Below are 27,569 nucleotides of genomic sequence, written 5' to 3' on the forward strand. Positions count from 1 at the left end.
GGTGTTCAAAACTCAAAAATTCATATTATGAAACTTTAGTCCAAAACCCCCAATTTCCTTTTTCAATTCATCAACCAAAAGCTAAAATCGAAGATAGATCCATTATATATAACCAAGACCGAGTGTAGAACACTTATCCTAATCCTTGTGATGAAAATTGCTCCAAAATCGCCCCAATCCGCACTTGGAAGTGTTAAAATGAAGCCAAAATCGCGAACCAACTGAACCCTCGCACCTGCGGATCAACATCCGCTTCTGCGCAACCGCAGGTGCGCAACCAAACACGTTCCTACGGTAAATCTCGCTCATGCGGGGCCGCAGATGCGCCCCTATTTCCCGCTTCTGCGATCCATTCCAAATAGGCCTTCCTTCGCTTATGCGATCAACCGTCCGTATTTGCAGACTCGCATCTACGTGCATTCTTCCGCAGATGCGGAAACACCAGAATCAGCAGCCTTCAGCAACAGCAACATGAAGAAGAATGATCCGAAATCAAATCTGAAACACACTCGAGCCCCTCGGGACCCCGTCCAAACATACCAACAAGTCACATAACATCACACGGACCTACTCGAGGCCTCAAAACACACATAACAACATCGAAACGACGAATCACACCTCAATTCAAAATCATTGAACTTTGAAACTTCAACTTGCACAACTGATGCCGAAACCTATCAAATCACGCCCGATTGACCTCAAATTTTGCACACAAGTCACATTTGACATTATGGACCTGTTCCAACTTCCGAAATCTGAATCCGACCCCGATATCAAAAAGTCCACTCCCGATCAGACTTTCTAAAATTCCAACTTTCACCATTTCAAGCCAAATTCTACTACGGACCTCCAAATCACGATCCGGACGCACTCCCAAGTCCAAAATCACCCAACGGAGCTAACAAAACCATCAGAAATCCAATCCGAGGTCAAGTAATAAAAAGTCAAACTTGGTCAAACCTTTCAAATTTAAAGCTTCTAGTTGAGAATCATTCTTCCAACTCGAATTCCGTATAACCTGAAAATCAAAACCTACGATCCACATAAGTCATAATACTTCATACGGAGCTACTCATTCCCTCAAACAATCGAGCAGAGTGCAAATACTCAAAACTACCGGTCGGGTCGTTACATAATCACAACGGTTAACAGAAGCTACAACAACAAAAGTAAAAAGCAAATGTAATTTGGTGCACATATTTTGTTTGATCCTTATTACAATGGATTAAATTGTTACAAAGATAATGCTTCAATTCTCATAGTAAATGTGTTATTAAGCATAAGATAAATGCCAGAAATAATACACTAAATAAAGCTACTAAAATAAAAAGACTAAAGTAGAAGATGGGAAACTAAAATAAAAGCATAAGTTTTCTGATGCAAAATGCATCTTCTTCCATAGCCTCACTTTCAAAAATCTGCTTTTCATACATGGACCACAATATACCAGTTTGTTAGACCAATAAAAAATAATTGAAAAAAATAAAAAACAGGCATGCATAATCTATAATTTTCAGAAAATGCAATACACGAAAGAATACATGATATTGATTTGATATAATCTAAAGGATGAATATGTTTTAATTTTTTCCCCACATATGAGTCCTACATCTTCTAGTTCCTAATTAAATTAATCTACGTATTCTAGCTTTCATACAACACTTCTAAAAAAAAGTAAATTTTTTTGAGTCTATGTTGTTGTTTCGGTGATTAACTGCAAAGGAACAAACTCAAATTTTAAAGAACTTCAAAACAAAGTGGAACTTCAATCAAAATTCAAACAACATTTTATGCATTTTTAAAGACACCAAACTGTAACTATCTTAATTTTAGCGAAACTCAGGGATAGCTAAAAACAGAGAACTATTACCATCCTTTTAAATTTATCAACCCTCTCAAGTAAATCTAAAAAGAGCAAAGGCATACAGATTTAGCAATAAGCTCATTTTACATTTAAAAATTAGATCTTAATGGCTTTGTAACTTAAACTTGAAAGAACTTTGAGGTTATTGGTTAACCTAAAATTCTTTCAAGTTTAACAGTCCTCACATGCACGGGAATGGATCATGTACCACTTCTTTCAATGTTGACGGTCTTAATTTTCTAAACAGTTGTATTATACCACAAATATAGCATCCTTTAAATCATTTGCCAACTTTCCGATAATCATAGTTGCATCTCGATCCCATAGCAGCAAAAAAATTGTACCGGTGCAATCCATCATCTAACTTGTAGCTTGTACCTGAAAAGATTTTGTGTTTTTAAAAATTTTTAATCTTTAATAATAGTAAAGAAACTATAAATTATGGGCATACCTGTGAGTGGCAAATTGAATATGCTCGCATTTTTCACAATAGAATTTTTTTTCTCCTCGTTGTCTACTTTCTTTGCGCAATTTTCGCATGCTAAATAACAGCATCCATAGTCTAATTCTACGTGTACAATAGTTGCTCCAACCCATGTAATACATCTTTGAATGTTTTTTGACATACCCAAACCGACCAAAACAAACGAACCCAAATTAGTAAAAATCGAAAAGTCTGTCAAAATAGTATGGGCAAGCTATTCGGACTAATAATTGAAAAATATTCAGTATTTGCAAAGTGTTTGAAAAATAGCTACTATTTTATGTGTAGATAAAACTTGGACAAAAATATCTTAGTTGAAACATGAAAAGTTCTGTGGATCTCATGTGTATAAACTTCCAGCATATTATGTTCGAAATTTTTTTAGCGTGTTTTACGAAAAAAATGATCAAAATTTTCGATTACTTTTAAAATTATATCTAATCTTCAATTAGAGCTGTCAATATGGGCGGGGCCGGGATAACCCAGCCCAGCCCACGTAGGCTTTAGCAATTGACGGGTTGGGCTGGGCTAGCCCACCATTTCGATGGACTTTATAATGGTCAGCTCACCCCAGCCCTATGTGGGCTGCGGGCCGCCACGGGCCAGCCCATCATTTTTTAAAATATAAGTTTATATTTTTACTTTAAGTTCTAACCTAAAAAAATATATATTTAAAAGTTAAAAAAATCTTATTGGAAAAATTTCACAAAACTTAATAACTTTTTATACTGTTCAAATATATCACAATAAACACTAAGAAAGTAAAAGACAAAACTATATTTCATTCACTAAAAGTCAAAACTCAAAACAAACTATTCAAGAGAACGTTTATGAAACTTATGGGATATCCGATATATCATTTTCATCAAACACATTTGAATCCGCTTGTAAGAAGGTTGTCTTAACATGTTCACTTTCATCTACATTTACAATTCGTATGCAATATTAATTAGTTAAATATTGAGAATAATTAATTTTTTTTGATCTTTTAACATGATGAGCTTAATAAACTTTTAGCTTGTGATACTCTTCTTGTTATTTTTTGTGTCATATACTTTTTATATTTTATATATTTTAAATACGCATTTTTATTAGGCCCACGGGCCGGCCCAGCCCGGCCTCAGTCGAGCCTCACGGGCCACAGGCTTACTCGGGCCGGGTTTAAAAGCCTCGTTTTTAAATGGGATCCTACAATTCTAGCCCAGCCCTGCTAAATCACGGGCTGGTGTAACGACCCGGCCGGTCGTTTTTGGAATTTATGCCCCGATCCCCCCTTAACTGCTTCCCTTAAGTTTATTTCTGCTATTTTGGCTTGCCGGGACGTTCGGTGTTAGGATTCGGAGTGTTTTGGGACACTTAGTTCCTAAATGAGTGCTTAAGTGTTGAAAAATGGTCCGTAGTCGGAACGATGTGAAGACGACCTCGGAATGGAAATCTGATGGTTCCGTTAGCTCTGTTAGGTGATTTCAGGGTTGGGAGCGTGTTCGGAATGTATTTTGAAAGTCTGTAGCTCATTTAGGCTTGAAATGCCGAAGTTTGTATTTTTGAAGTTTCCGGTCCGATAGTGAGTTTTTGATCCGAGGGTCGGATTGGAATTCTGGAAGTTGTAGTAGCTCCATCATGTCATTTGGGATGTGTGTGCAAAATTTCAGGTCATTTGGACGTGTTTTGGTTAGGTTTTTGATCGAAAGCGTATTTGGAAGAAATTTGAAGTTCTTAGACTTGAATCATTGATTAAATCGGGTTTCTGGTGTTGTTTTAGGTGTTTTAAGGATTGGTACAAGTTTGAATAAGGTATTAGGTGGTATTGGTGTTTTTGGTTGAGGTCCCGGGGGCCTCGGGATGGTTTCGGATGAGCGACGGAAGAATTTTGGAAGTTGAGAGGTAGCAGTTCTGCTGCTTCTGGTATCTTTTCGCTTCTGCAGCTTGGGAACCGCAGAAGCGGAGCCGCAAAAGCGGTCTTGGTCATCGCAAAAACGAGATTGGCATCCCCCTCAGGAACCGCAGAAGCGGTCGATATCCCACAAAAGCGGAACCGCAGGAGCGGTTTTGTGTCCGCAGAAGCGGAACCTCGGGCCTTAAGTGAAACCGTAGAAGCGGTAAGAGTACCGCAGAAGCGGGACCGCAGAAGCGGTCCCTTGTCCGCAGAAACGGAAATGCCTGGGCAGATATAGAAAAATTCGAGGGTTTGATTTCATAAGTTAGAAAAATCAATTGAGAGCTCGGGAGAGGGCGATTCTTGGAGGGTTTTGAAGAGAAGATCATTGGGTAACGTTTTCTTAATCCTATTTAGTTGTATTCCATCAATATCTAGTTAAATTCATCATTTGAATTCGAATTTAGGATCAAAAATTGGATAATTTAGGGAAAACTTCTTAGACCTAACTTTTTGAGTGGGAATTTGACCTCCGATTTGGGAGATTTTTATATGGTTAGACTCGTGAGAGTACGAGAGTTCTGAAAATGTAAAAATTATTCGATTCCGAGACGTTGGCCTGAGGGGCATTTTGGTCATTTTACCTATTTTCGCACCCTAGCTTTAAATTTAATAGTGGAATCAGTTATTTGCAATATTACTTACGATATGTAATTGAATTTGATAGATTTGGGCCATTTGGAGTCGGATACTCGTGGCAAAGGCGTGGTTCCTAGTTGATTATTCAGCCGGTTCGAGGTAAGTGGCTTGTCTAACCTTGTGTGGGGAACTTCTCCCCTTAGGATTGTTACTTGATATTTGAGTGCCTTGTACGTGAGGTGACGGGCGCGTACTTGAGCCGACTGATGGAGAAATCCGGTTTTACTTAAGTTATTGAGATTGGTTTCTTTCTTACTTGCCTTATTCTACTTGAAATTATAACTTGTGCTAGATTAGGAAAAACATGTTTAGTTGACTTGATTGCCTAATTGCTTGAGTTGTTTTGATTGTTCTACATGAAGCATGCTAGGCTAGTTCTATCTGCATTGTATTTCGTACTTCATTCCTTGGTACATTTCTGGCTGTGGTTGCGCATTTACATTGGGACTACGGATGTGGGATTCCGGTAGCTCCCCCCCCCCCCCTTGTTTGTTTACTTTGGGACTACGGGTTCGATTCCCGGTAGATCCCCCTGCACTTTTACTTTGGGACTGCGGGTTAGATTCCCGATAGATCCCCCCTGCATATTGATAGTTGGACTACGGGACGGTATCCCGGGAGATCCTTCGGTTTGGCACATGAGTTGGACTACGGAACGGTATTCCGGGAGATCCACTGGACAGTTGAGGAAGGGCTACAGGACGGTATCCTGGGAGACCCTCATTGTTATTCTTGGTATTGAGCTGTAGTCATTCTGTGTCCATTTTATTCTTTGTGTAGTTGTTATTATTTCGTTAGCCTGTCTTATTTCACTGTTGTACTCATTATTTCTGTCAGATTTTCATACTGTTAATTAATATTATATACCCTGACCTTCCTCGCCACTACCCAACCGAGGTTAGGCTTGGCACTTACTGAGTATCGCTGTGGTGTACTCATGCCCTTCCTGCGCATGTTTTTTTCATGTGCAGATCCAGGTACCTCTTCTCAGGCACACTATCCTTGAGGCGAGGAGACACACGGAGACTTCGAGGTATATCTGCAGCGTTCGCAGACCGAAGAGTCTTCTTCCTTATTCTAGCTGTAGAGCTGTTATCCTATCATAATTTTGATGTAGATATTCTGGAGATTTGAGTACTTATGGTAATTCTATTAGCCTGTGTTTCCCGTGAGTTTTCGGGTTTTGGGATTGAGTTGTAGACTTTCGCGTATCTTTAGAGGTGTATAGGCCGGGCGGCCTTATATTCAGTTGTTATTTTTCATATGTTCAGTTTTAATTGATTATCCCTCAAGTTAAATTGTTATTTCTGCACTGTTAGGCTTACCTAGTTGTAGGAACTAGGTGCCATCACGACATGTTCATGGAGGGTGAACGGGGGTCGTGACAGCTGGGCTGGCCTGGACCAACGGGCCAAGCCCATTTGACGACTCTATCTTCAATTAGCGATTGTAATTGTAGCTAATCTTCAATGGAATATTTACCTACTATAGTAAAGGTTGATACCTTATTAATTTTAAATAAATACCCTTTTAAAAAATTATATTCCATAGCCACCTTTTGATTTTTATAGCCAAATATCTATTTATGGTCATCCTACCCTTAAGCCATAAAATACGCTTTGTATTATTTTTCTCTCTCATTCTTTCAGATTTTTCTCCACCCCCCCTCTCTCTCTCTCTCTCTCTCAACACTTTGTATAATTGCTAACGAGGTTTGGAGCATAAACTTCAGAAGGAATTTTAATGATTGGGAGGTAACGAGGACTGCTCAATTTATTAATTCTGTTGAGCATGAATCTGAAGCTATTAGAAACAAAAGATAGCATTACACAGAGGCCCAACAGCAAATGAGTGTTCTCTGTGAGTTCTTTTCTTGCTACAAGGATCTGATAAAGGTGGACTATTTAGCGAAGCCTTGGCTATGGAAACAAATTTGGAGGTCGCTTCGAGTCAGAATCGCGTCCCCTTCGACGAGACGACATTGGAGTTGTTCTTGAATAAAGACGACGGAGTTTGGGGCTGAGCAACTTGAAGATTCAGGGTTTTTGCTCGACGGCAGATTCGCCGGAAATTAGGGTTTGTTCTTGAACAAAGACGACGGAGTTTGGGGCTGAGCAACTTGATTTTCTGTTAATATATTTCAATGTATTTTCAACGTATCACGCTGTATTTTCATGTATTTCATTGTATTCATTGTCTTTTTTTTCATTGTAATTCAATGTATCTCGCTGTATTCCATGTATTTCATTGTATTCAGTGTCTTTTTTTATTGTATTTCAATGTATCCCGCTGTATTCTATGTATTTCATTGTATTCACTGTCTAGCTATATGCCATGAATGTATTCATATATTTTTTTTAATTAATATAATTTATGTATTCATATGTATTATATAATTTCTCTGAAGATTGCTATGTTTTTGAGGTATTTTTCGGTTGAGAATCTTTTTTATAAATGTAAAAACAAAATTTGTATGTTATAATTGAGTTTGTTGAGTTATATTAGGAGTCTATTATGTTAATTGATTCACTTTCCGTTTAAAAACAGTGTAATCCCCTATTTCACGCCGTGAATACAGTCGAATACAATATTCTGTCCAGCTGTAATCCCATGTTTTACGCCATGAATACAGTCAAATACACTCGAATACAACAACTGATTAGCTGGACTTCCCTGATTCACGCCTATTTTTGCTACTGTATTCATGAATACAGTAGCTTAAATATATCTTATAATAGTATAATACGTATCTACAATCCGTAATATAGCAAATGGTATCTATAGATAGCTAATTACCACTAACACTCTGTTTGGATCATTGTTCCCCATCGTTTTATAATGTATTGTATTATATTGTATCATATTGTACCGTATCGTTTTATGAATACAATGTTTGGATAGATTGTATTGTTTGTTGTTGTTAAATAATATTTTGTTGTTTGGTTTGATTGTATCGTACTGTACTGTAACTGATAAGTTTACTAAAATACCCTCAATTGTTTAAATATTAAATTTATCAAAAATTATGCGTAAAAATAATTTTAAAAAACAAAACAGAAGAAGGCAAAACACAATAAGAAAGCAAAACAAAGGAGCGAGACAGAAGAAGGCAAAACAAAGGAGCACAACTAATTATAATTGAGTTACAAGCAAATCAGGAGAAAAAATAAAACAGAAGGCAGCGAAACACCTTTTAACATTGGTCTGGAAAAAAATAAAGTAGGTTATAAGTTGGAGATTTGGAGTTAAAATAGAAAAAAAGATAAAGGGTAAAATAGAATTATAGAGTAATAAGTTAGGGCATACTTGGAAAGAAAAATAGGAAACAATCCCACCACACAAAATCGGTTGTTTCAAAAAAGGGGACTTATCATTGTTCCGGAACAATGGATTTAACAATACAATATAACCAATTTTAATGAAACAATCAAAACAAACATTGTTTTGGGATAACAACACAATACCATACAATGAAGAACAACCATCCAAACAAGCTGTAAAAAATAGTGCTTTATGAAAATTTGTCATCTTCAATTATGTTATAAATAGAATTTTATTTATGGTGAATGTCTATATTTAAAGAGATTCTAGGGTTTATTACTTGGTGGCTAAGTCACCCTCTCCCTATAAATAGAGGGTTATATTCCATTGTAATTCATCCCAAATCAATAAGAATTCTCTCTCCCTACTTTTCTCTGAAATACTATTCTTCTTCTTTTTATTGTTTCATAACACGTTATCAGCACGAGACTCTAACCAATTGAGTAGAAGCTTTGGGATTGATCATAATGATTGTCAATTGTTCTATGAATTTCCTTCATGCTTAAATTCTGGATTTAAGGTAAGTATTTTACCGTATTTTTCTCTTTTATTCTATAATTTGATTTTATATACAAGCAAAGACAACAAAGTTTGATTATAACTCTAATGGAGTTCGTAAGAAATTATAACCACCTGAAGTGGTAAAATTTCTATGTCTTGCCATGATCAAATTCATGTATGATTATGGGCACAAAAAGTGGAAACCTGTCCCATTGAATTTGCTCCATTCTCATTCCCTTAAGAGAATGTTGGTAGCAGTATGTGATAAGTCTGAAAGAAGATAAAATTACTACTATGAATATATTAATGGATGTGGACGTGGCAATAGATGAAATTATAATCGTCATCATTGTGATAATGAGAATAATAAGGATTCTCAAAATAATCCTTCACTCTATGAAAGCAATATCCGTCATCGATTTGACATGAGATTTTATAAAGCACATATAGATGATTATGGTCCATTCATGATGTGAATGTGACAACATCTTATTTATGAATACGTATTCATTCTTCAAAGAATATGAACGTGCTAGTGGTAGTGAATATACCGCACTCACCTCTAAAAGGAGGTTTGAGATGATATAAGAAAATAATGTCATTATTATGGCATGAATGGTCATTGGTCACGTACCTATTGTACGCCAAAATATTTTGGCATTGTGATTGTTAAAAGACAACGGTAATGCAAGAAACAGATCTTGCATATAATTTTGACCATAACCATAATGGTATAACTTTCTTTTTAAAAGAGATATTCACCATATAGATGTTGATGAATATGTGGTAGTACCAAATTAATTGAGAGCTCTGGAAGAGCCAATTATTACTATTTTGGAGAAACACAATTGATTACCAATAAGGTATTGTGTTGTAGTAAGTCTCAAAGAAACTTATTCAGTTTCCAAAGTATACGCGAAAGCGGTTGATTATATTGAGACTATAAATAAATGAAAGATTTAATATCTTCTATTACTACAACTTGTAGCGGGATAATATGTATGTGAAAAGCTACCCGCTTTATTCTCCAGTTTGTACTACACAAATAAAAGAATACCACACTAAAGTGGATGTTTATGATATAAAAACTCATATCATAATAAACTTGGAGTTTATTGATAATTGCACACGTCATGGTGTAAACCTGAAGTTTATCAATATTGATAATTTATTCAGTTGGCATAATTGGTTTAGCCATGTTAATTCAAGTATGATGTGCAAAAATAAAAGAGAATTCAAATGGGTAAATATTAAAGAACTAGAAAGTTCTTTACGAATTCTCTTACATTGCTTGTTCTCATTAATTAATAGACCAACTAAAATTGGGATTGAATCCCATGAATGCTGGAAATATCAAAGGTGAATATGGGCCCATTCACCCGCCATGTATACCACATAAGATGCATCTATGAGATGGTTACATGTGCAATTATTATTAACCCGCAACCTGGCCGGTGTGTGCGAGGTAACTTGCTCAATAATTTAATTTCGAGCATAATCTCCAAATTTTTTATTCAAGATAGTTTATCTTGATAAGTTGGTTTACATCACAATTGGTTTAGCAAGATGATTTATTAAGTGCCTCCACTTAAATAGCTAAACATTTGCTTATGAGAACAAAGTTTTGTTTATCAGTTTGATATACGTTATATACGAAAGTATATTATTTTCTCCCCTCACAAGTGGTTCAGGGTCAGGAACCAAATAATTCCATCTTATTATTATTGATGTGCGTTGTACATTTTGATTAACACCACAACACACAAAGGTGGATTCTCAAAGTTGAGAAAACAAGTTAGTTTTTCTAACATGAGGGGGAGACATGATAAACAGTTGAGAAAAAGTTACGTGGAATGAATTATCATTTGTACATCTAGATCCTCGAATAAGATAATATGAACTTGAAGTTCATAAAAGGATAATTCGCTTGCAATATATTGCAAAGCATGCCAGACGCATTTGTTGACCCAAAGAAAGTAACTATATTCTCATTGCAAATGCTCATATTAAGTCCTAGAAGGACAAAGTCTATGGTACGCTTGAAGCGTATAGACAAATCGGTTTCAAATAAACTTCTTGATAAAGAAGATGATCAAATGATCTAAATGATCATAACAAAGGAGACAAGTGATCTAGAAGATCACATGACATAACACTTCATAAAATCTCAGGAGAGATTCAGGTACTTGAAAATATGAATGAAGAGATCTCTATGTTATGTTTTTATGAAAAAATATTGAAACCGATATAAAATGTTTGTCGACGACATCTATAATACCGCTAAATATATATGAGGATTTTAAGTCTGAAGAAACAATTCGAATAGAATTGGTTTCATATGAAAGACATGTAGTTCAAACACTTGAAAGTATAAGTCAATGGTATGTGCAATCAGTTTTCGATATCTTATATGTCTAGCATGACATGAAAACTTGATATGCATCTAAAGTCTATTATATGACTTATATGACTTAACTTATATGACAATCCATGAAGGATTTAAGTTGCTTGAAGCATATACAATTCTTGATCTTGAAGTACCACTTCCTCAGTGCAATTTGTGCACAAATGTATCTTGCTATAACTATATGCATGATAATATGATAGCAAGAGTTTTCACCTCTATGTGAAGATATTGAACTGACGATTCCAACAAAATCATATGAAGACAATTCATCTCTATCAAGAATGATGATTTCAAGGTGCAATATATTCATTCAAGTTAATATGACTGATTTGTTTATCAAATCTCTACCAAAGATCTTTTGAAGATGGTGCACAAGATTGGAATGCAAATGCTTAAGGATGTGAATTGATGCTCTCATCAGGGGGAGTTAATACGCGTTGTACTCTTTTTCCCTTATAAGGTTTTGTCCCACTGGGTTTTCCTTGCAAGGTTTTTAACGAGGCAACCAAAAGGCGTATTGTTAGATATGTGTACTCTTTTTCCTTTTCTAGAATTTTTTTCCTATTGGGTTTTCTTTTAGTTAAGGTTTTAACGAGGCACATTATTTGTTGAATAGACATTCAAGGGGGAGTGTTATAAATAGAATTTTATTTATGGTGAATGTCTATATTTAAAGAGATTCTAGGGTTTATTACTTGGTGGCTAAGTCACCCTCTCCCTATAAATAGAGGGTTATATTCCATTGTAATTCATCCCAAATCAATAAGAATTCTCTCTCCCTACTTTTCTCTGAAATACTATTCTTTTTCTTTTATTGTTTCATAACAAATTAGTAATTGTAAATGAGGCTATTTCTGTTTTTTTTTTTTTTCCCCCCCCCCCCCCAAAACCAAAAGTCCGAACTTATTTTGGTTCGAGTACTGGTACAACAAATCAAACCGAACCGAATTTCATTAAACCCGAATTGAACCGACCGATGGATGCCTACTCCTCCTTTCCAGCAAAAAAACCAATTTATGAATTCACTCCTTATACCTCAATGCCCCGATACTCATTGGTTGCGGTGGCTGATCCACTAAACAACAACTCAATCTCGATACCCAAATCCTCTGATGCGCCTTCTTTATTGCAATTTCCTTTAGTTCCAGTATCAATTGCATCACAGTCCGAAGAAATTGAGGTGGAAGAAGAAACTAAAAACAGAGAAGAAAATAGTGAAGGATTAGCTCCACTCCACGAAAAAATCCATAAAAAAGGTTCGTTCTTTAAGAGATAAATTCCATCTTATTTATGTAGATTTTTTGGTGCGACAACTTTTGGGTATTTACTATCTTGTATGACTGCATGTCTTCAGTTTCGTTGTTTGGCTTTATTAGTCTTCTATTATCAAATGGACGAGCATATAATATATAGTGTACAATCTTTGTGATAAAAGATGTTGGTTTCGATTTAGTAGTTGGCCCCCAGTTTCTTTTGCATTATTATTTATCATTTAATCACTGCTTTCCTGAAGCCTGGTAAATTAATCTCAGCTGATTTTAAGGGCACGTTCACCTGAGCCGAGGGTTATCGGAAACAACATCTCTATCTTCACAAGGTAGGGGTAAGGCTGCATATATACTACCCTCCCCGAGCCCACTTGTGGGATTACACTGGGTGTGTTGTTGATTTTATGGGGCAAGTAGTAACAAGTTAGGTCGAACACTATGGCAGAAAAAAGCCTAGTAATTAAGTGGAGAAGAATATATCAATTATCCACATTGGCAAGCTTGGGCGTGCAAAGAGGGAAGGGTTGTTGAGTTCCCACCTCAGATGGGAAGGTCTGTTTATATGATCTTGCACAATCCTCACCTTATGAGCAAGCTTTGAGGTTGAATTACGCCCAAGGTTAGCATGTTGAAGACATAACTACGTAAACAAAACCGGCCTCTCTCCAATAGCTTTAGCTTTTAAATGAGATGGTCACTCACTTCAAGATTGGAATCAGAGCAAGGTTTTTGGTTCGAGTCTCACCGCCATTCGTTATCAAACAAAATTTCACGTGCTTGGCTCAGGATCGAGCCCACTTGTGTGGAACGTGTTGAAGACATACTTAAATAAATAAGATATGCTTTCTCTAACAGCTTAAACTTTTAGATGAGATGGTCACACAATTCAACTTGAATCACAGATAATGTAAAAAAGGACTGCCCTGTGCACAAAGCATCCTGCATTCACACGGTCCAGAGAAGGACCCCGCCCTACCTTAGTGCAAGCATTAGTGGCTGCTTCCACAGCTCGAATCATAGATGATATCTTTTTTATAATTATATCTTTTCCTATATTTGATGTCAATGCAATTTCCGGCTCACTTTTCTATTGTGGCCTTCACTGTTCTTCCTTGTTACCTCCTTTATAAAAGGAGTCTTTGTACAATGCTTTTAAAGGGAAAAACGTAAAAAAACGACAAATATCCATGTGTCTTGAAGCGAAAGGCGGGAAGGGAAGCGCATGCTTCTTTGAAGTGCATCGCACAATTCACAACATTAAAAATACCAAACACATGATTTAAAGTGTAATAATCAAATTGCTTTCCTCTGCCGATCCAAAAAAGTTTCCAACATACAAAAATGATTATATTAGTCCAACTCCTCAAAATTGATATTAAACGAAATGGCCACTTTTTTGTTGGGATCAATTTGCATGTCATCGTTTGATTCCGCATTTCTACGAAGCTTTATGGCTTCACCTATGAAGTGACAATCCCTTGCTCCACATCGCTTCATTGCTTTAAGCTACGAAGCAATGGCTTTTAATAACACTGCTATGAGATGTTGAGTCCATATAAGTTTAGAGTAAATCTGCACTATTTCATAGTGTCACTTATAGGGCGCAATCTTGAGATCCTAACTCCCTCCAAAGTATGGGTCATTCTTTTTGTTGGTATAATAGGCAAATAGACATCCATTCTTGCACGAAATTCTGTTCCAACACTCCAACTCCACGGATTATCATCCGAACTTCTTAAATGTTCAAAAACAGTGTGTTAAACACCTTTGACCGGTGATAGTGCTTTTGTGGCACTGAGCAGGAATGTTTCTAATTAATCTCTATAGCCCGTGGATGTAGGTGGGATTCAGCTCTATTGAGTTTGAGGGAATGGCATGCAGTTGTTTGTGGTGTTGGTGGCTTGTCTTAGAGGAAGGGGATGGTGAAGATTTAAGATGGAGAGATGGTGGCTGTGTGAACCAGTGTTGTCAAAGGCGCGCTTAAGCCCGGAAGCGAGGCTCAAAACATGTTGAGCGCTTCGCCTCGCTTTGTAGGCGTTTTAGTGTCGCATCAAGGTACTAAGGCATACTTTTTCTTGCCAATGAGTGTAATCCTGAAAAGGCGACATTAAACAATTGATATTTCACTTTATCGTAAACTTCTTTTAATTTCTTTGTCCATATATTTGTTATTCATGCTTATAATTATTAGTCTTGGACTGCATATACATATTTTTACTTTTTTTCCAGTTGCACCTTTTTTCATTAAAACCCATGCTTTATTTGCGCTTTGCGCTTAAAGCCCCAACGGACCTTAGAGCTTTTTTGCACTTTTCGCCTTTGATAACTTCTGTGTTAACTATGACCAATGCTGAAAAATGGTGGAGCTATGGATTTTGTCGGTGGTCAGTCTTCTATTAGGAATTAGTGTCAGAGTGAATTAGATTCTTGTGAGGGAGAAGATTACTGGAGGAGTTTTTCAAGGAGAAGATGGTCGGAAAACTTTGTGGTTAGAAAGAGAACTGGGATGGATTTGGGATTTTAATTTTTTTTAAAAGTAGCTTTTTGAAAATAAATGGTGATGTGGCCTGGTTTTATCTGATGTAGATACTGACGTGTATTCACGTCAACGCGATTAAGAAATACGCAAAGTAGTTTTAGGTAGATACGAAATTGTATTCACGTCAACACAATTAAGAGAACATAGAGTCAGAGGTATTTAAAACATTGGTTTTGAATAGTTTCAGATATCTAGATGAAAACCTGTGGAGTTGGGGGGTCAAGCACAAAAATCCATGCAAATACAAAACTCTATTTGCCTATTAAGCCTTTTTTTCCCCACTCTACCAAATGTGATTTCTTCTCGTCTTTTAGTTCCCACTAAAAAGTATCTCCAGACTTGAATCTATCAACTATAGTGGATGGGGTAAAACATAGCCACATACTATGTGGGTAACGTATAAAAATATCTTCAACTTTCCTCGCTTAGGCAAATGTAGTTATTCCAACTATTAAGCCTTTGCTTGAGAATTTTTCTATGACAAGGTGTTAGGGTTCTTTGTCCTTGAATTTCCTTCATAGAGGCAATCCCAAATACGTAATCAATACTCAATACTGTGACCACCTTCCTGTTTCACTCATGGTTAGTGTCAAAGTATGGATTCTTGCGCAACCCCAGCTAGTACCAATTTGGCCTTGTGTATGTATTCGCAGTCTCGGCACAACATTAAACATGCTACTAAATAAGTACGACAGTATTCTACCCTATGATTCACAAGGGTTAGAAGTATCATTTGCAAACAATAGATATAATACGGTGACCATTCCTTTTCTTTCTTGGCCAACCTCAAACCTTTCTTTTGAATTCCCTTAGACAATGTTTCCTCTATGATTATACTGAAGCTTGAAAGCCCCATTGCGATCTGATAAGGATCTCCCCTTTACCCCTCGGACTCTCTAAAGAATTCACATGTGGTGCCATTCAAGAGGACAAAAAATCTCATTGTAGATATATTGCCTAATATGTTTTCTCAGTCTAATCTTGTGTCTACCAACTCATAAGCTATCAAACAAGAAGTTTTCTCCTTGCAAATGCATATCGAGGCGATTTGGTTATCCAACACGAGTTTCAATATCCTTTCAAGTGTTATTGTCATTATTTTTAGATACTTCTCATGGCTAAAAAACCTAAATTCCTTAATATCATTAGCTCCACTCTATTTCGTAGTAAGCACAGCAAATGAACTTGAACTCTTGAACAATTTGAACTCTTATTGAAAGAACCCAAATAGTAAAATTCGGAAAGATCAAATGATCATCTAGAGTTGCAAATACCATGCATTAAAAACTTAGTGGTGATAACCTAACGTTGAGTTTTCTCCATGTATATGGATGTTGCCTAGACCATGGATTTAAGATGGTTCAGAAGTATTGATCAAGACCTTGTTTCCAATATTACGTGTCTCTTATGCATGCGCCTGTTGCCGTTACCAAGGAATTAGAGATGCTTAAAGGAGTTTTGTGGGACACTAAGAACGAGGTCAAAACTCGAAGGTAGTTACATCTTTGATAAAGAGGCAAAGGGGTTCGAGATGAGAGGTTTGAGTGTCTTCAACAAAGCTAATTCCGAGAAATAATAATGGGGTTTCGGCAACGAGGTGCATGCTTTATGAGAAGGAGGGGGGACTCTAGCTCAAACCAACCCCTATTGCCCCATTGCCATCCCTAAATATGGAAATATATGTAATGTAGGATTTCCTTAAGGTTTGTCCTGCACCATTATCTACTGGCCTTATTATTTGGCAATAAAGTTTCATGTGCCTTAACTTCGCTTGTGTGAGCTTGCTCATATTACTGGTCCTAAACCTGGATAAACCACATTGCTCATATGGGGTTGCGGTATGCTTGAAGCTAGCGTAAAACTTGACAATTTATGATGAATCCTTATATAACAAATATCATTGGGGTCTGCCTACCTAGGCATGCATGCAATCGACACCCAAATGTGAGAGAAAAATGGGCAAGGGGTTGTATCACATTGTCGCATGGGTGTGAGGAAGTATGAGCAAGGATTCCCACATCACGGAGAGGTCTTGGTAAAGAAGTTAGTTCTGCCACATCAGCGCCCAGATGTGGTGCAAAATATGAAAGGGATCCCATATCATGGATGGGTGTGGGTAAAGTAGCTAGTTCCACCATATAAGTGCGTGGATGTGGTGCAAAATAAGAAAATCTTCTCACATCATGGACAAATAAGGGTAAAAGAGCTAGTCTAAGAAAGTCGGATCCGGGTAGGTAGCTGGAACATAGGCACTTTGAGTGGATACCCTAAAAAGGAGGAGCGTGGATATTGCATGCTTATAGGAAACTAAATGAATAGGGCAAAAGCCTATAGAGATAGGTAACATGAGTTATAAATTACGGTATTGTGAGATAGGTAAAATAGGAATGGAGTGGAAATTATTGTAGAATCGAGACTTATAGATAAGATTATAGAGGTAAAATGAGTCGGAGATAGGATTATTGCACTAAAGATTATATGGCGAAAAGAGACGATCAATGATATTATTGGCTATGCTTCACAATATGATTAGATGTAGAAGTTATAGCTAAGTTTTGGAGGATATGTACACTTTGGTTCAAGGGATTCCGGGAGACAATAAATCTTTATAGGGGGAGATTTAAATGGTCATGTGTGAAGATTGTGACAGTTTTGAACAAGTACACTGGGATTATGGTTATGGTTACTAGGAATGACAAAGGAAAGGCCGTCTTAATATTCGCTTTAGCTTATGATTTAGTGATAGCTAGCACATACTTTAAAAAGAGAGATTCTCACATAATAACTTATATAAGTGGGGTTAACCATAGTCAAATAAACTTTTTCCTTCCAAAAAAACGTGAATAGAACTACATGCAAGGACTGTAAAATTATTCCAGGAAAAGTAATGACAACCCAACATAGGTTAATGATTTTAAATGCAAAGCTTAAGAGTAGAGTGGAAAAAAAAGACAATTTGCAAACAATCGCAGATTAGGTGGTCGACATTAAAAGGCGCTAACAACTAGCGTTTTAAGAAAAACTACCAGAGAAGGGAGCTTGGTATGTAGAGGGACGTACACATCCTGTGGAAGGAAATGGCAGGTTGCATTAAAAATGTAGTAACTGAGTCGTTAGGTGTGTCTAAAGATATAGGACTCGAAGACAGGAATTCTGGTGGTGAATTGAGGAGGTACAAAGAGTTACTAAAGCTAAAAGAAAGTGCTATAGGAAGTTTCCTAAAGCAGAAGACGAGGAAGCCTTTGGAGAAAGAGTACGACCTGCAAACAACCGCTAATTAGGTGGTGGGCATTAAAGGGTGCTTACCGATTAACGTTTTAAGAAAAACTATGAGAGAAGGGAGCTAAGGACATAGAGGAGGACGCAGACATTCTATGGAAGTAACTGTTAGGGTGCATTAAAAAAGTAACTGAATTGTTAGGTGTGTTTAAAGATCTAGGACTCGACCACATGAATCCCGGTGGTGAAATGATGAGGTATAAAGAGTTACTAAAGCTAAAGAAAATGCTATATGAAGTTGCCAAAAGCAGAAGACAGGGAAGCCTTTGAAGGATACAAAAGGGAAGCTAAGAAGGCTATTAATAAAGCTCGAGGGGAAGCTCTAGATGACTTGTACCAAAAGCTAGGGAAATAACGAGGTCACGGAGCTATTGGTCAGTTGTTCAACTCGAATCAAGAAAATGACATTTTGGACCTCTACACATCTGTGCGTGATAGAAACTTTAGCTACACTCGTAGAATTAGGCAAACAAAGGTAAAGGATGCCTTGAAAAATATGAGGATCGGAGTGCTTGTGGTTCAAATAGTATCCGGATAGAGGTTCAGAAGTGTGATGGAGAGATTGAAGTAGAATGGTTCACCAAGCTATTCAATGCTATACTAAAAAGTGGTAGGATGCCCGACGAGTAAATACACCGATTCCAAATTTTAAGAGCAACGGAAATATCAAAGTTGTGCGAACTATCTTAATATTGAGCTCACGAGTCATATGATGAAGCTATAGGAAAGAGTGATAGGGCGTAAATGTAAGAATATGCAAGTTTGATAGACAACCAGTTTGGGTTAATGCTTGGTAGATTTGTAACCAAGGCTATATTCTCGCGAAGAAGATTGATGAAAATTAATCGTAGAAAGGAATAAAGATCTACACATGGTGTTCATTGATCTAGAGAAAACATATGTAGAGTACCATGAGTTCCTTAGGTGGGTCATAGAGAAAAAAGGAATTCATATTAAATACTCCCTCTATCCTATCCTAATTATGTAAAGGGGTTCGGAGTACGAGGGTCAAATCACTTAATTGTTTATGTGAATTCGGTTATAGATTCTTCATATTTTTTAAAATAAAATTTATATATTTGCGAACTACATGAAATGTACTACAAGTCAACATAGGTAGTGATTCAAAATAAGAGTCTGAGAAAATCATAACCAAAGAAAAATTTGTTCGACTCCTAAAGAGTAATACCTTCACATAAAATGGGACAGAGAGAGTATATAGATGTCACAAAGCACATGTATGAATGAGCCGTCACTAGCGTGAGAATAGTAGTAGAAGATACAAAAAAGTTTCTCATAACAATGGGTCTACACCAGGGATCATTATTGAACCTCTACTTGTTTACCCTAGTTTTGGATGTGCTAACTAATACAATACAATATGAGGTCACATGGTATATGCTATTTGCTGAGAGTATTGTGTTAATTGACGAAACCGGCGTGGGCGTCAACCAAAAACATGAACTATGGAGATTAAAGGTTTTAGGATAAGTAGAAATAAAATTGAATACATGCACTGCAGGTTTAGTCAGCATGAGAAAAGCAAAATTGAGGTGAGACTAAACACGATTGCAGCGCCAAAATACAAATATGTTAGATATATATGATCGTTGTTTCAAGAGAATGGAATGATAAATGAAGATGTTACTCATAGAATTAAAACCGATAGTTGAAATGGAGAAGTGCTACTATCGGGAGTGTTATGTGATAGGAGGATGCCTACCAAGTAAAAGGTAAGTTGTACAAAAAAATTATAGGACCAACAAAATGCTAGTGAATGTTGGGCCACTAAATCTAACGTATTTACGAGATGAATGTTACAGAGATGCGGATGCTAGAATCGATGTGTGGTCATACAAAATTAGATAAGATAAAAAATGACCATATTATCCAGAAAGTGAAAATAACACACATTGAAAATAACATGAGAGAAGGCTGCTAGATAGTTTGGTCATGTCCTATATCGACCTAACAAATGCATCGGTCCGTAGGTGTGAAACTATGGCGAGTGAACGTGTTAAAAAAGAACAAGGTAGACCTAAAATCACATGTGAGGAAGGTGTCTTAAAATACCTATAATTTCTTGGAATCAATACAGAGGAGTTAAAAATAGGGCACAATAGAAGAAAAAGATCCATATAGGTAATATCTACTAGTTGAGAATAGGTTTATAGCCTGTTTGGCCAAGCTTCTTTTTGGCCAAAAATTGAGGTGTTTGGCCAAGCTTTTGGAAGGAAAAAAAGTGCTTTTGAGGAGAAGCAGAAAAAAGTAGCTTCTCTCCAAAAACACTTTTTTGAGAAGCACTTTTGAGAAAAATACACTTAGAAGCAATTTTTTAAAGCTTGGCCAAACACTAATTGCTGCTCAGAAGTGCTTTTCAAACTAATTAGCCAAACACAAACTGCTTCTCACCAAAAGTACTTTTGAGAAAAGCACTTTTAAAAAAAAGCACTTCTCAAAATAAGCTGATTTTTGCAGCTTGGCCAAACGGGCTATTAGTCTTGTTAGTACGTTGATTTTGAACCTATTGCTTTTGTCTAGGAGTATTTTGACCTTATCATAAATTTAATATTTCAACTATTATTTATAGGTATGTAACTTATTTTTCACTCTTATTTTTATTTGGTATGTTGATGACATGAGTTGAGCTTTAATGGAGAGACATGGTTAGTGAGGATGCATATAGCCGATCCCAACTTGTTTGGGACTAAGGCCTAGTTGTTGTTGTAAGATTTCGTGTGCACGGTAGATCTGGTAAGACAGACAATGGTTTTCATGCTTAGGCAGAGTTTTCGTGTAGATAAGTGTTAGGGTATCCACCAAAAAGTTGTCTATTGCTATGTGGCTTACTCTGATCTTTCTTCCTTGTAGATGGAACCCACATTCTGGAGCCTGTGGGTCTTGAAGAGCACTTAAGATCAGGAATTTCTACTCCAAAACAATCTTTAGTAAATCCTGATACCACTATGCTTGAAGAGGGTAGTGGCAGTTGCAGAATATCTAATTCAGATGAAAGAAGAGAAAAGAATGATTCAAGTTTGGATGGTGAGAACTCTTGTTAAATTAAACGGGAAACATTCCGATATTACTTATCAATTAAAAAAATTGAACATTCTGATCTCCTGTAACAAGAGTCATAGAGATTCACGGGGATCCTGTTGGGGCTCTTGCAGGAAAAAGGACGGTCGTGCTTTCTGATCCTCAAGCTCTTGGATACAGTGGGAAAAGGATAACCCATGAAATCCAGCCTTTTGATCATAAAGCAAGTGCTGATATAGTAAATAGTGATGCTTCTAGCAAGGAGGTTATTGGTGCCCAATTCTCTGAAGGAGGAGGTCATCAAGAAGCGTCGGAGGATTTACGACAAACGTCATCAAGGTTTATTATACTGGTCCTGGTTCAATTCTTTAGTCGTACTAGGAAGTTGGGTCTTATGCTGCTTTTGAATATCTCCTTGTTGGAAGTTTGTTTTGGTTATATTTCAAGTAGAACCAAGTCTTGATATTCTGGATTTTCCAGGTTGGATGTTCCGAAGATTAGGCTAAGAAGTTTGTCCCCCGTTGATGATTCTAGTGGTGGAAACAAAAGACCAGCAGATAGAAGTGAGTTTTACTCTAGAAGTTGGTGCGTCAAAGGAAGGGATCCTCTAACTAGCCATGATAAGGATGGTGTTTTAGATGCTGCAAAGATGAAAAGCAAACTCATAGATGGAGAAGGTAATATCAAACTAGTTTTATAGGAATGGGTTAACCTTAAGTATTGCACAGCCTTGCATTACTAATCCTGACAAAATTAACTTCTGCCTTATAGGTTCAAAAAGTACCACTGAAAGACTAGCAGCAGATTGTTTTTCTGATTTGGCACCATCTGCAGTTCGAGGAGAAAATCAAAGGTTGAATAGTGACATTGAATTGCATATGCATAGCGATGAGCATCGGTCAAACATGCCGTTTAGAGACATCGGAAGGGAGACTCTTGGATGTAAATCCTACTTGGCTGGTTATGGAAGCTCTTCATCACTATTACTCAAAGATGATTCTCTTAATAAAGATAGCTATCATAGTGGAGTGCTTCTAAGTAGCTCAGTACTCTCATCTTACAAGTATCAGAGCGCTGAAGTTCCGTCTTATAGCTCAGTTTTGGACGACACGGGTTATAAGAGGACCCAGCTTATGCTCGGAAATCATCATTATCCACACTTGAATCACTCTGTGGATAGGTGGCCTTCTTATCTTACTTCTTCTTCAAACCTAGATCCGGTTAGTGATCAGAAGCTTTTAGACCATAGTCGAGAATATTGTTCTTCTAGGTCAACCTCAAACAAGTCTTCAGCACTTCCTGGTTCTGGAACTGAACCTTTCTCTTGGACTGATTTATCAAGGGACATGGAACACTCACGTGATTATAAGACGAAGGTGTATTTTGATTACTGGAAGCCTTCTGTGCCTTTTCAACCATCAACCTTTCTTAGTCAAATTATTCCCCCTCCAGAAAGTCTGTATGATCCGATTCGTGATAGCATTGAGCAAACCAGCGCAGCAGAGAAAGATTTGACTGCCGATGAAAGAGAAACAGCTGATAGAGCTACAGCTCATCAAGAAAACGTGAATACCTCTTCAAAAGAAGAAAAGCACCCAAGATCAGTTAATCCCAGAGGCCAAAAAAGGACACAATCAAAATTAGAGAGGCCCAGACACAACTATGAAATTGATAATGACTTCAGGAGAGATGGATCTGTGAACTATGAATCAGGAGTTTTGAAGCACTTTCGTGCTGCTCTTGTGGAATTCGTCAAAGAATTGCTGAAGCCAACTTGGCATGAAGGTCTCTTGATTAGGGATGCATATAAGATGATTGTTAAGAAATCAGTAGATAAGGTCATTAACTCTTTGCAACCTGATCAAATTCCTGATACGACTGAATCCATTAAGCAGTATCTCTCTGTTTCTAAGCCAAAAGTAGCTAAGCTCATTGAGGTGAGTCAACACTTTGGAACAGTACTCGCTGACTGTGGCTGAGTCTTTCTTCCCTGAACTTGACAATTGATTAATCTGTGATTGCAGGGGTATGTGGAGAAATATGGAAAATCCTGAGATGAGTTTTGCTCTACGTGCTGCCATCAGTCAGGAATTGGTGAAACACGTCACTGTGGGACAAATTTTGTTTCTACTAAGGGGCTAGAATCAAAATATTAATTTTGCGTATGGATTTCTTCTTATAAGATAAGACCTTTTTTGCTGCTTTATGGCTCGAAAGTGTTTGGAATCATCTATGTTCACTTGGTAATAATTTGATTCAATCTTGGTAGGGAAATAATATTTGCTAATGTGTCATCATCTTCGGTGGAGTCAACTACTAGATTACTCTCACAAGTTGGAAGGTGGTGGGAAAACGAGGAGGACACAGCGCGAGATCTATTAGCAGCCAATTCTCCATACAAATAGAGGCATCTATCTGAAAGATACTTTAATGGCTTTGGCGTGAAGGTCTCATTAGCTCGTATAAGGCTCCAGGTCTGAAGCGTAGTTTGTGCTCTTTGCACTTTTAAAAGTTAGGAAACTAAAACATCTTAATAGTTGAAGGAAGGTAATAAAGACGAGTAGGAGCAGATTGTGCCTTTGAAGATAAACAAACACGACATTTCGTTAGTAAGGGAAGTGTCAACTTCTTTCTCCAGGGTTACATGAAGTAGATTGGGAGGTCTTTCATCCCTTGTCTTTGAATAGGGGAATATGTCCTCATAAAATCTTTCTCCAATCAACTTAGCTGGTTAGATATTGACTAGTGCAAGCAATACATGAAATAAACTAGCAACCATAGTTCGTGACAAAGTATTGGATAGCAAGCAAGGATACTTTTGTTTGTTTCTTCTCCACTAAGCATGGGAGTTTATAGATAACTATAGATCGGTGGCTACCTAGTGAACTTTGATTTGATCCCCTTGAGTAAGAGGCACCCACCTCATCTGGGGAGAGGTTCACTATGATGGGAGGTTCTTGACTGGGAAACGGAGGTTTAGCTTTGAGCAGCTTTTTGTTCATTCAATCCTTAGATAAGGGTGTAATGGTCAATTGTGCTAGACATTCTTTTTGAGAAGGAAAAAGAATTTTTGAGAAGGAATTGTGCTAGACATTCTTGTACTTTGAAAAGTATAGTATTCCATGTGAGGAACAACCAAACTACTAGATTTGTTGTGCATATGACCTTTTCAATGGCCATGGTAACCAATTTTGACATATAGGATATCTTAAGAGCTTGAAGTACTGCATGGGAGATTGAGGCAAAAAAACGCGAAGTGATTTCTTCCTTTCTGCCTAAACTTCGGTGGGCAAAATTACTTGGCATCCGTGTCAATGGGAGGTAAGTAGGTACTCAGTGGCATAGTCGCAGTGTGTGCAAGCTGGCTCGAACACCACCAAAATTTTTTAAAAATACTTCTGTAACAGGTAAAAAGGAGGTCATGTGGAATTTGGTTGCTATAGTTAACACTATTTCTCTATGTTGATAGAACTGTGGATTTTGTATTTACATGCGGACCTTTTGAGTGGTACTCTGCCAAAAACAGTGCAATAGTATGGTCAGATGCAATGGCATTCTCTGGTGGGTAATCTATGTTGGATTGCAATCTCCTTGGCTCTATAGCCATCTCATTAAGCATTGAGTTGTTAACTAAAGTTGCGTAAGAATTATTCCGAGTCTAATCATGTGTTGAACCAGCAGGAAGTGCAATGAGTTGGATGTTTAATTAGTGAGGATCCAGTCTAAGATAATTTAAGTTTTATTTGTGGGGCCAAGCAAATACTATGCACTAAGGGGTCGTTTGGTACGCGGACTAAATTATCCCGGGATTATAGTCCTGGAATTATATTCCCTAGATTAATTTATCCCACCTGGGAGGTGGGATAAAATTATACTAAGTTTGATGGAATAAGGTGGTATAAGATTGGGATATCCAGGATTAAGTCCGGGACTAAGTTTATATTATGTTTGGTTGACAGTATAAATTTATCCCGGGATAAATTTATACCGTCAACCAAACAAATATAAATTTAGTACCACACCTTATTCCACCTTATCCCGCATACCAAATGACCCCTAAGAGATAATTGGAAATTTTGGCTTGGAACAATAGGAGTTTTCTTGAGCCTTTAGTTGTATAACATGGCAATGACATAGTTTGCAGTAGAACTAGTTATTGAGCATCCTATGACATGTAACGATGTGCAAACGACATTAGAAGTGACACTAACTGTTCTTTTGGCTTGAAAGCAAAGGTCAATAGCGCAATAAAGGTCCTAGACAGTGCATTGCAACTTCTTTGTTAGTCTAAGTTAGTGGCTTTTGGCTAACTCTTCTTATATTAGTTGGCTCTTGTTTGTGGAACTTAAAAATCCTCCTGATTTCTGTATTTATCGCAATTATGCCCTTTAGGTTTCATAGAGCATTATAAATGACGTGAAATTCAAAGATTTTATAAGGAATCTTAACCTTAAACACTAAATTCTTCCAAAGGATAGCAAATGCTGAAGCACATGCATTGTTTTGTTGCTCATTCTATGCTTCTGTTAGTTTTAATGTGTGGAATTGCAGAAGAATAAAATTTCCATCTAGATTATTGGATTGAACATAGTTCCGCAGAGGCAGTGTTTGAGGAAGCAGTAGATCCTAAGCCAGAATAGGCGATGAAGGAGCAACGGACACTGCTGGGGCATCATATTTTGAAGGGATCACCTGAGATGAACAGAGTAAGCTTACGTAAGTCAGCTACTTAAGAAGGTAATGAGTAGAGGATCCTATCAAAACTGTCAAATTCTTGTCATATGAAAAGGAAATTTCATAGTCAGATTACAATATAATATCCAGCTCAGACAGAAATAGGATTCAGTGGTCATGTGCATATACTTTGGAAGAGTAAGACAACTCTCAAAGCAGAGGCGGACCAATGCTATACAGAGAGGGGTCACTAGCACCCGTAAAGTTTTGCAAAAATTCCATATATACATGTATGTCTTTAGAAAATAGTGATATATTAGTAGTGGGCACCCTATATACAAAGCAGATTTTGGTTGAATCTAAAAGTGCACCCGCGACCATCAAATCCTGGGTTCGCCTCAGTTTCAAAGAGTCTTGCTTTGGATGGATAGCAAATTTATAAGCTCCTCTGATGCAGAACAACTATCGAAAATTTCTTCTACGGATGTATATGTATAGGGATGATATTGTTGATACTAATCGTCTATTTCAGCATTGTGCAGATGTCAGGCAGCTCGCGAATGTATTTATCTCACTCTTTAGTCTTACATTGGATCAGTTGTAAACTGTCGGCGAAGCCTTAACAAGCTAGAGGCATAATGATCATGGACGCATTGCAAAACAGTCTCTGCAGAAAGTAGATAGGCTAGTTGGAAGGAGATAAACCTGAGATATTTAAAAGAACTCTTTGCTTTTTGGTGTAGCCTGAAATATGTAAATGAAGTAGATGCTAAATGCTAATGATTTGGGCCTTTTTTAGCACCCTGCGTAGTAAAAGTGGCTATACTTGCGTAATAATCATGTGAGTTCTAGTAGGGCCCACTTGTTTCTGCTTTCTGTCGATGAAAAAGTTCTTTTCTATGTAGTAGAAGCTGTATCCCTGAAATCTCTATATGTTGTTGCCCTTATATTTGCTTATTTAGCTGCAAATACAATTTATTCAACTTTATCTCCTGTTATGTGTGTTTTAAATTTTAGTTGAGGTACCCGCAAGCTGGCCCAGACACCACGGTTATAAAAAAAGGTATTGCCTCCCGTCTTCACTGGGATAGGAGAAGACGCCAGGAAGGAGAATATCTGGTGTTGGTGGTGAGATAAAAACTAGGCTGAAAAAATCCATCAATGTCTAAATAAGTCTACCAATCTCTTAGTATTTCAGTGACATGGATGCCAATGTATGTAATCTAGTCACAAAGCTAAAACTCTTACATGTCTTAAGCAAACTAAGGAGGTAGAAGGAACTGTATTATTTATATTTAAAAAGAAGGAAGCATGAATGTTTTTCTTCCCATTATTTACACTGACAATTTGAAAATTCAGCCAGTGACAATTTGAAAATTGAAGGTGAGTCTTGGCGTAACTGGTAAAGTTGTTGCCATGTGACCAGGAGCTCATGCGTTCGAACCGTGGAAATAGCCTCTTGTAGAAATACAGGGTAAGACTGCATACAATAGACCCTTGTGGTCTGGCCCTTCTCTAAACCCCTCGTAAAGCAGGAGCTTAGTGCACCAGACTGCTCTTTTAACCGGCCAAAGATTCACAAAGAAAAGCATTATGTGCTATAATAGAGCCTTGAAAT

General features: G+C 37.2%; 1 protein-coding gene across 5 annotated transcripts; it reads left to right on the top strand.

Annotated features, from left to right (window-relative positions):
* Positions 12,106 to 26,882, top strand: LOC109230942 (protein FRIGIDA-ESSENTIAL 1-like). Of its 5 annotated transcripts, none has more exons than XR_002068733.1 (7): positions 12,106 to 12,408; positions 21,110 to 21,283; positions 21,412 to 21,616; positions 21,758 to 21,954; positions 22,049 to 23,214; positions 23,302 to 25,993; positions 26,484 to 26,882. XR_002068733.1 is itself a non-coding variant. In XM_019396435.1 (6 exons), exons 1-6 carry the CDS (start codon positions 12,129 to 12,131, stop codon positions 23,329 to 23,331), a joined length of 2,052 nt encoding a protein of 683 aa, XP_019251980.1. In that variant the 5' UTR covers positions 12,106 to 12,128; the 3' UTR covers positions 23,332 to 26,882. The 5 variants fall into 5 exon arrangements, 1 of the variants encoding a protein (XP_019251980.1); XR_002068734.1 differs by having other exon boundaries at positions 26,494 to 26,882; XR_002068732.1 differs by having other exon boundaries at positions 23,302 to 23,751; positions 25,829 to 26,882.

This window comes from Nicotiana attenuata, chromosome 8, assembly GCF_001879085.1.
Source record: "Nicotiana attenuata strain UT chromosome 8, NIATTr2, whole genome shotgun sequence".
Taxonomy (NCBI): domain Eukaryota; kingdom Viridiplantae; phylum Streptophyta; class Magnoliopsida; order Solanales; family Solanaceae; genus Nicotiana; species Nicotiana attenuata.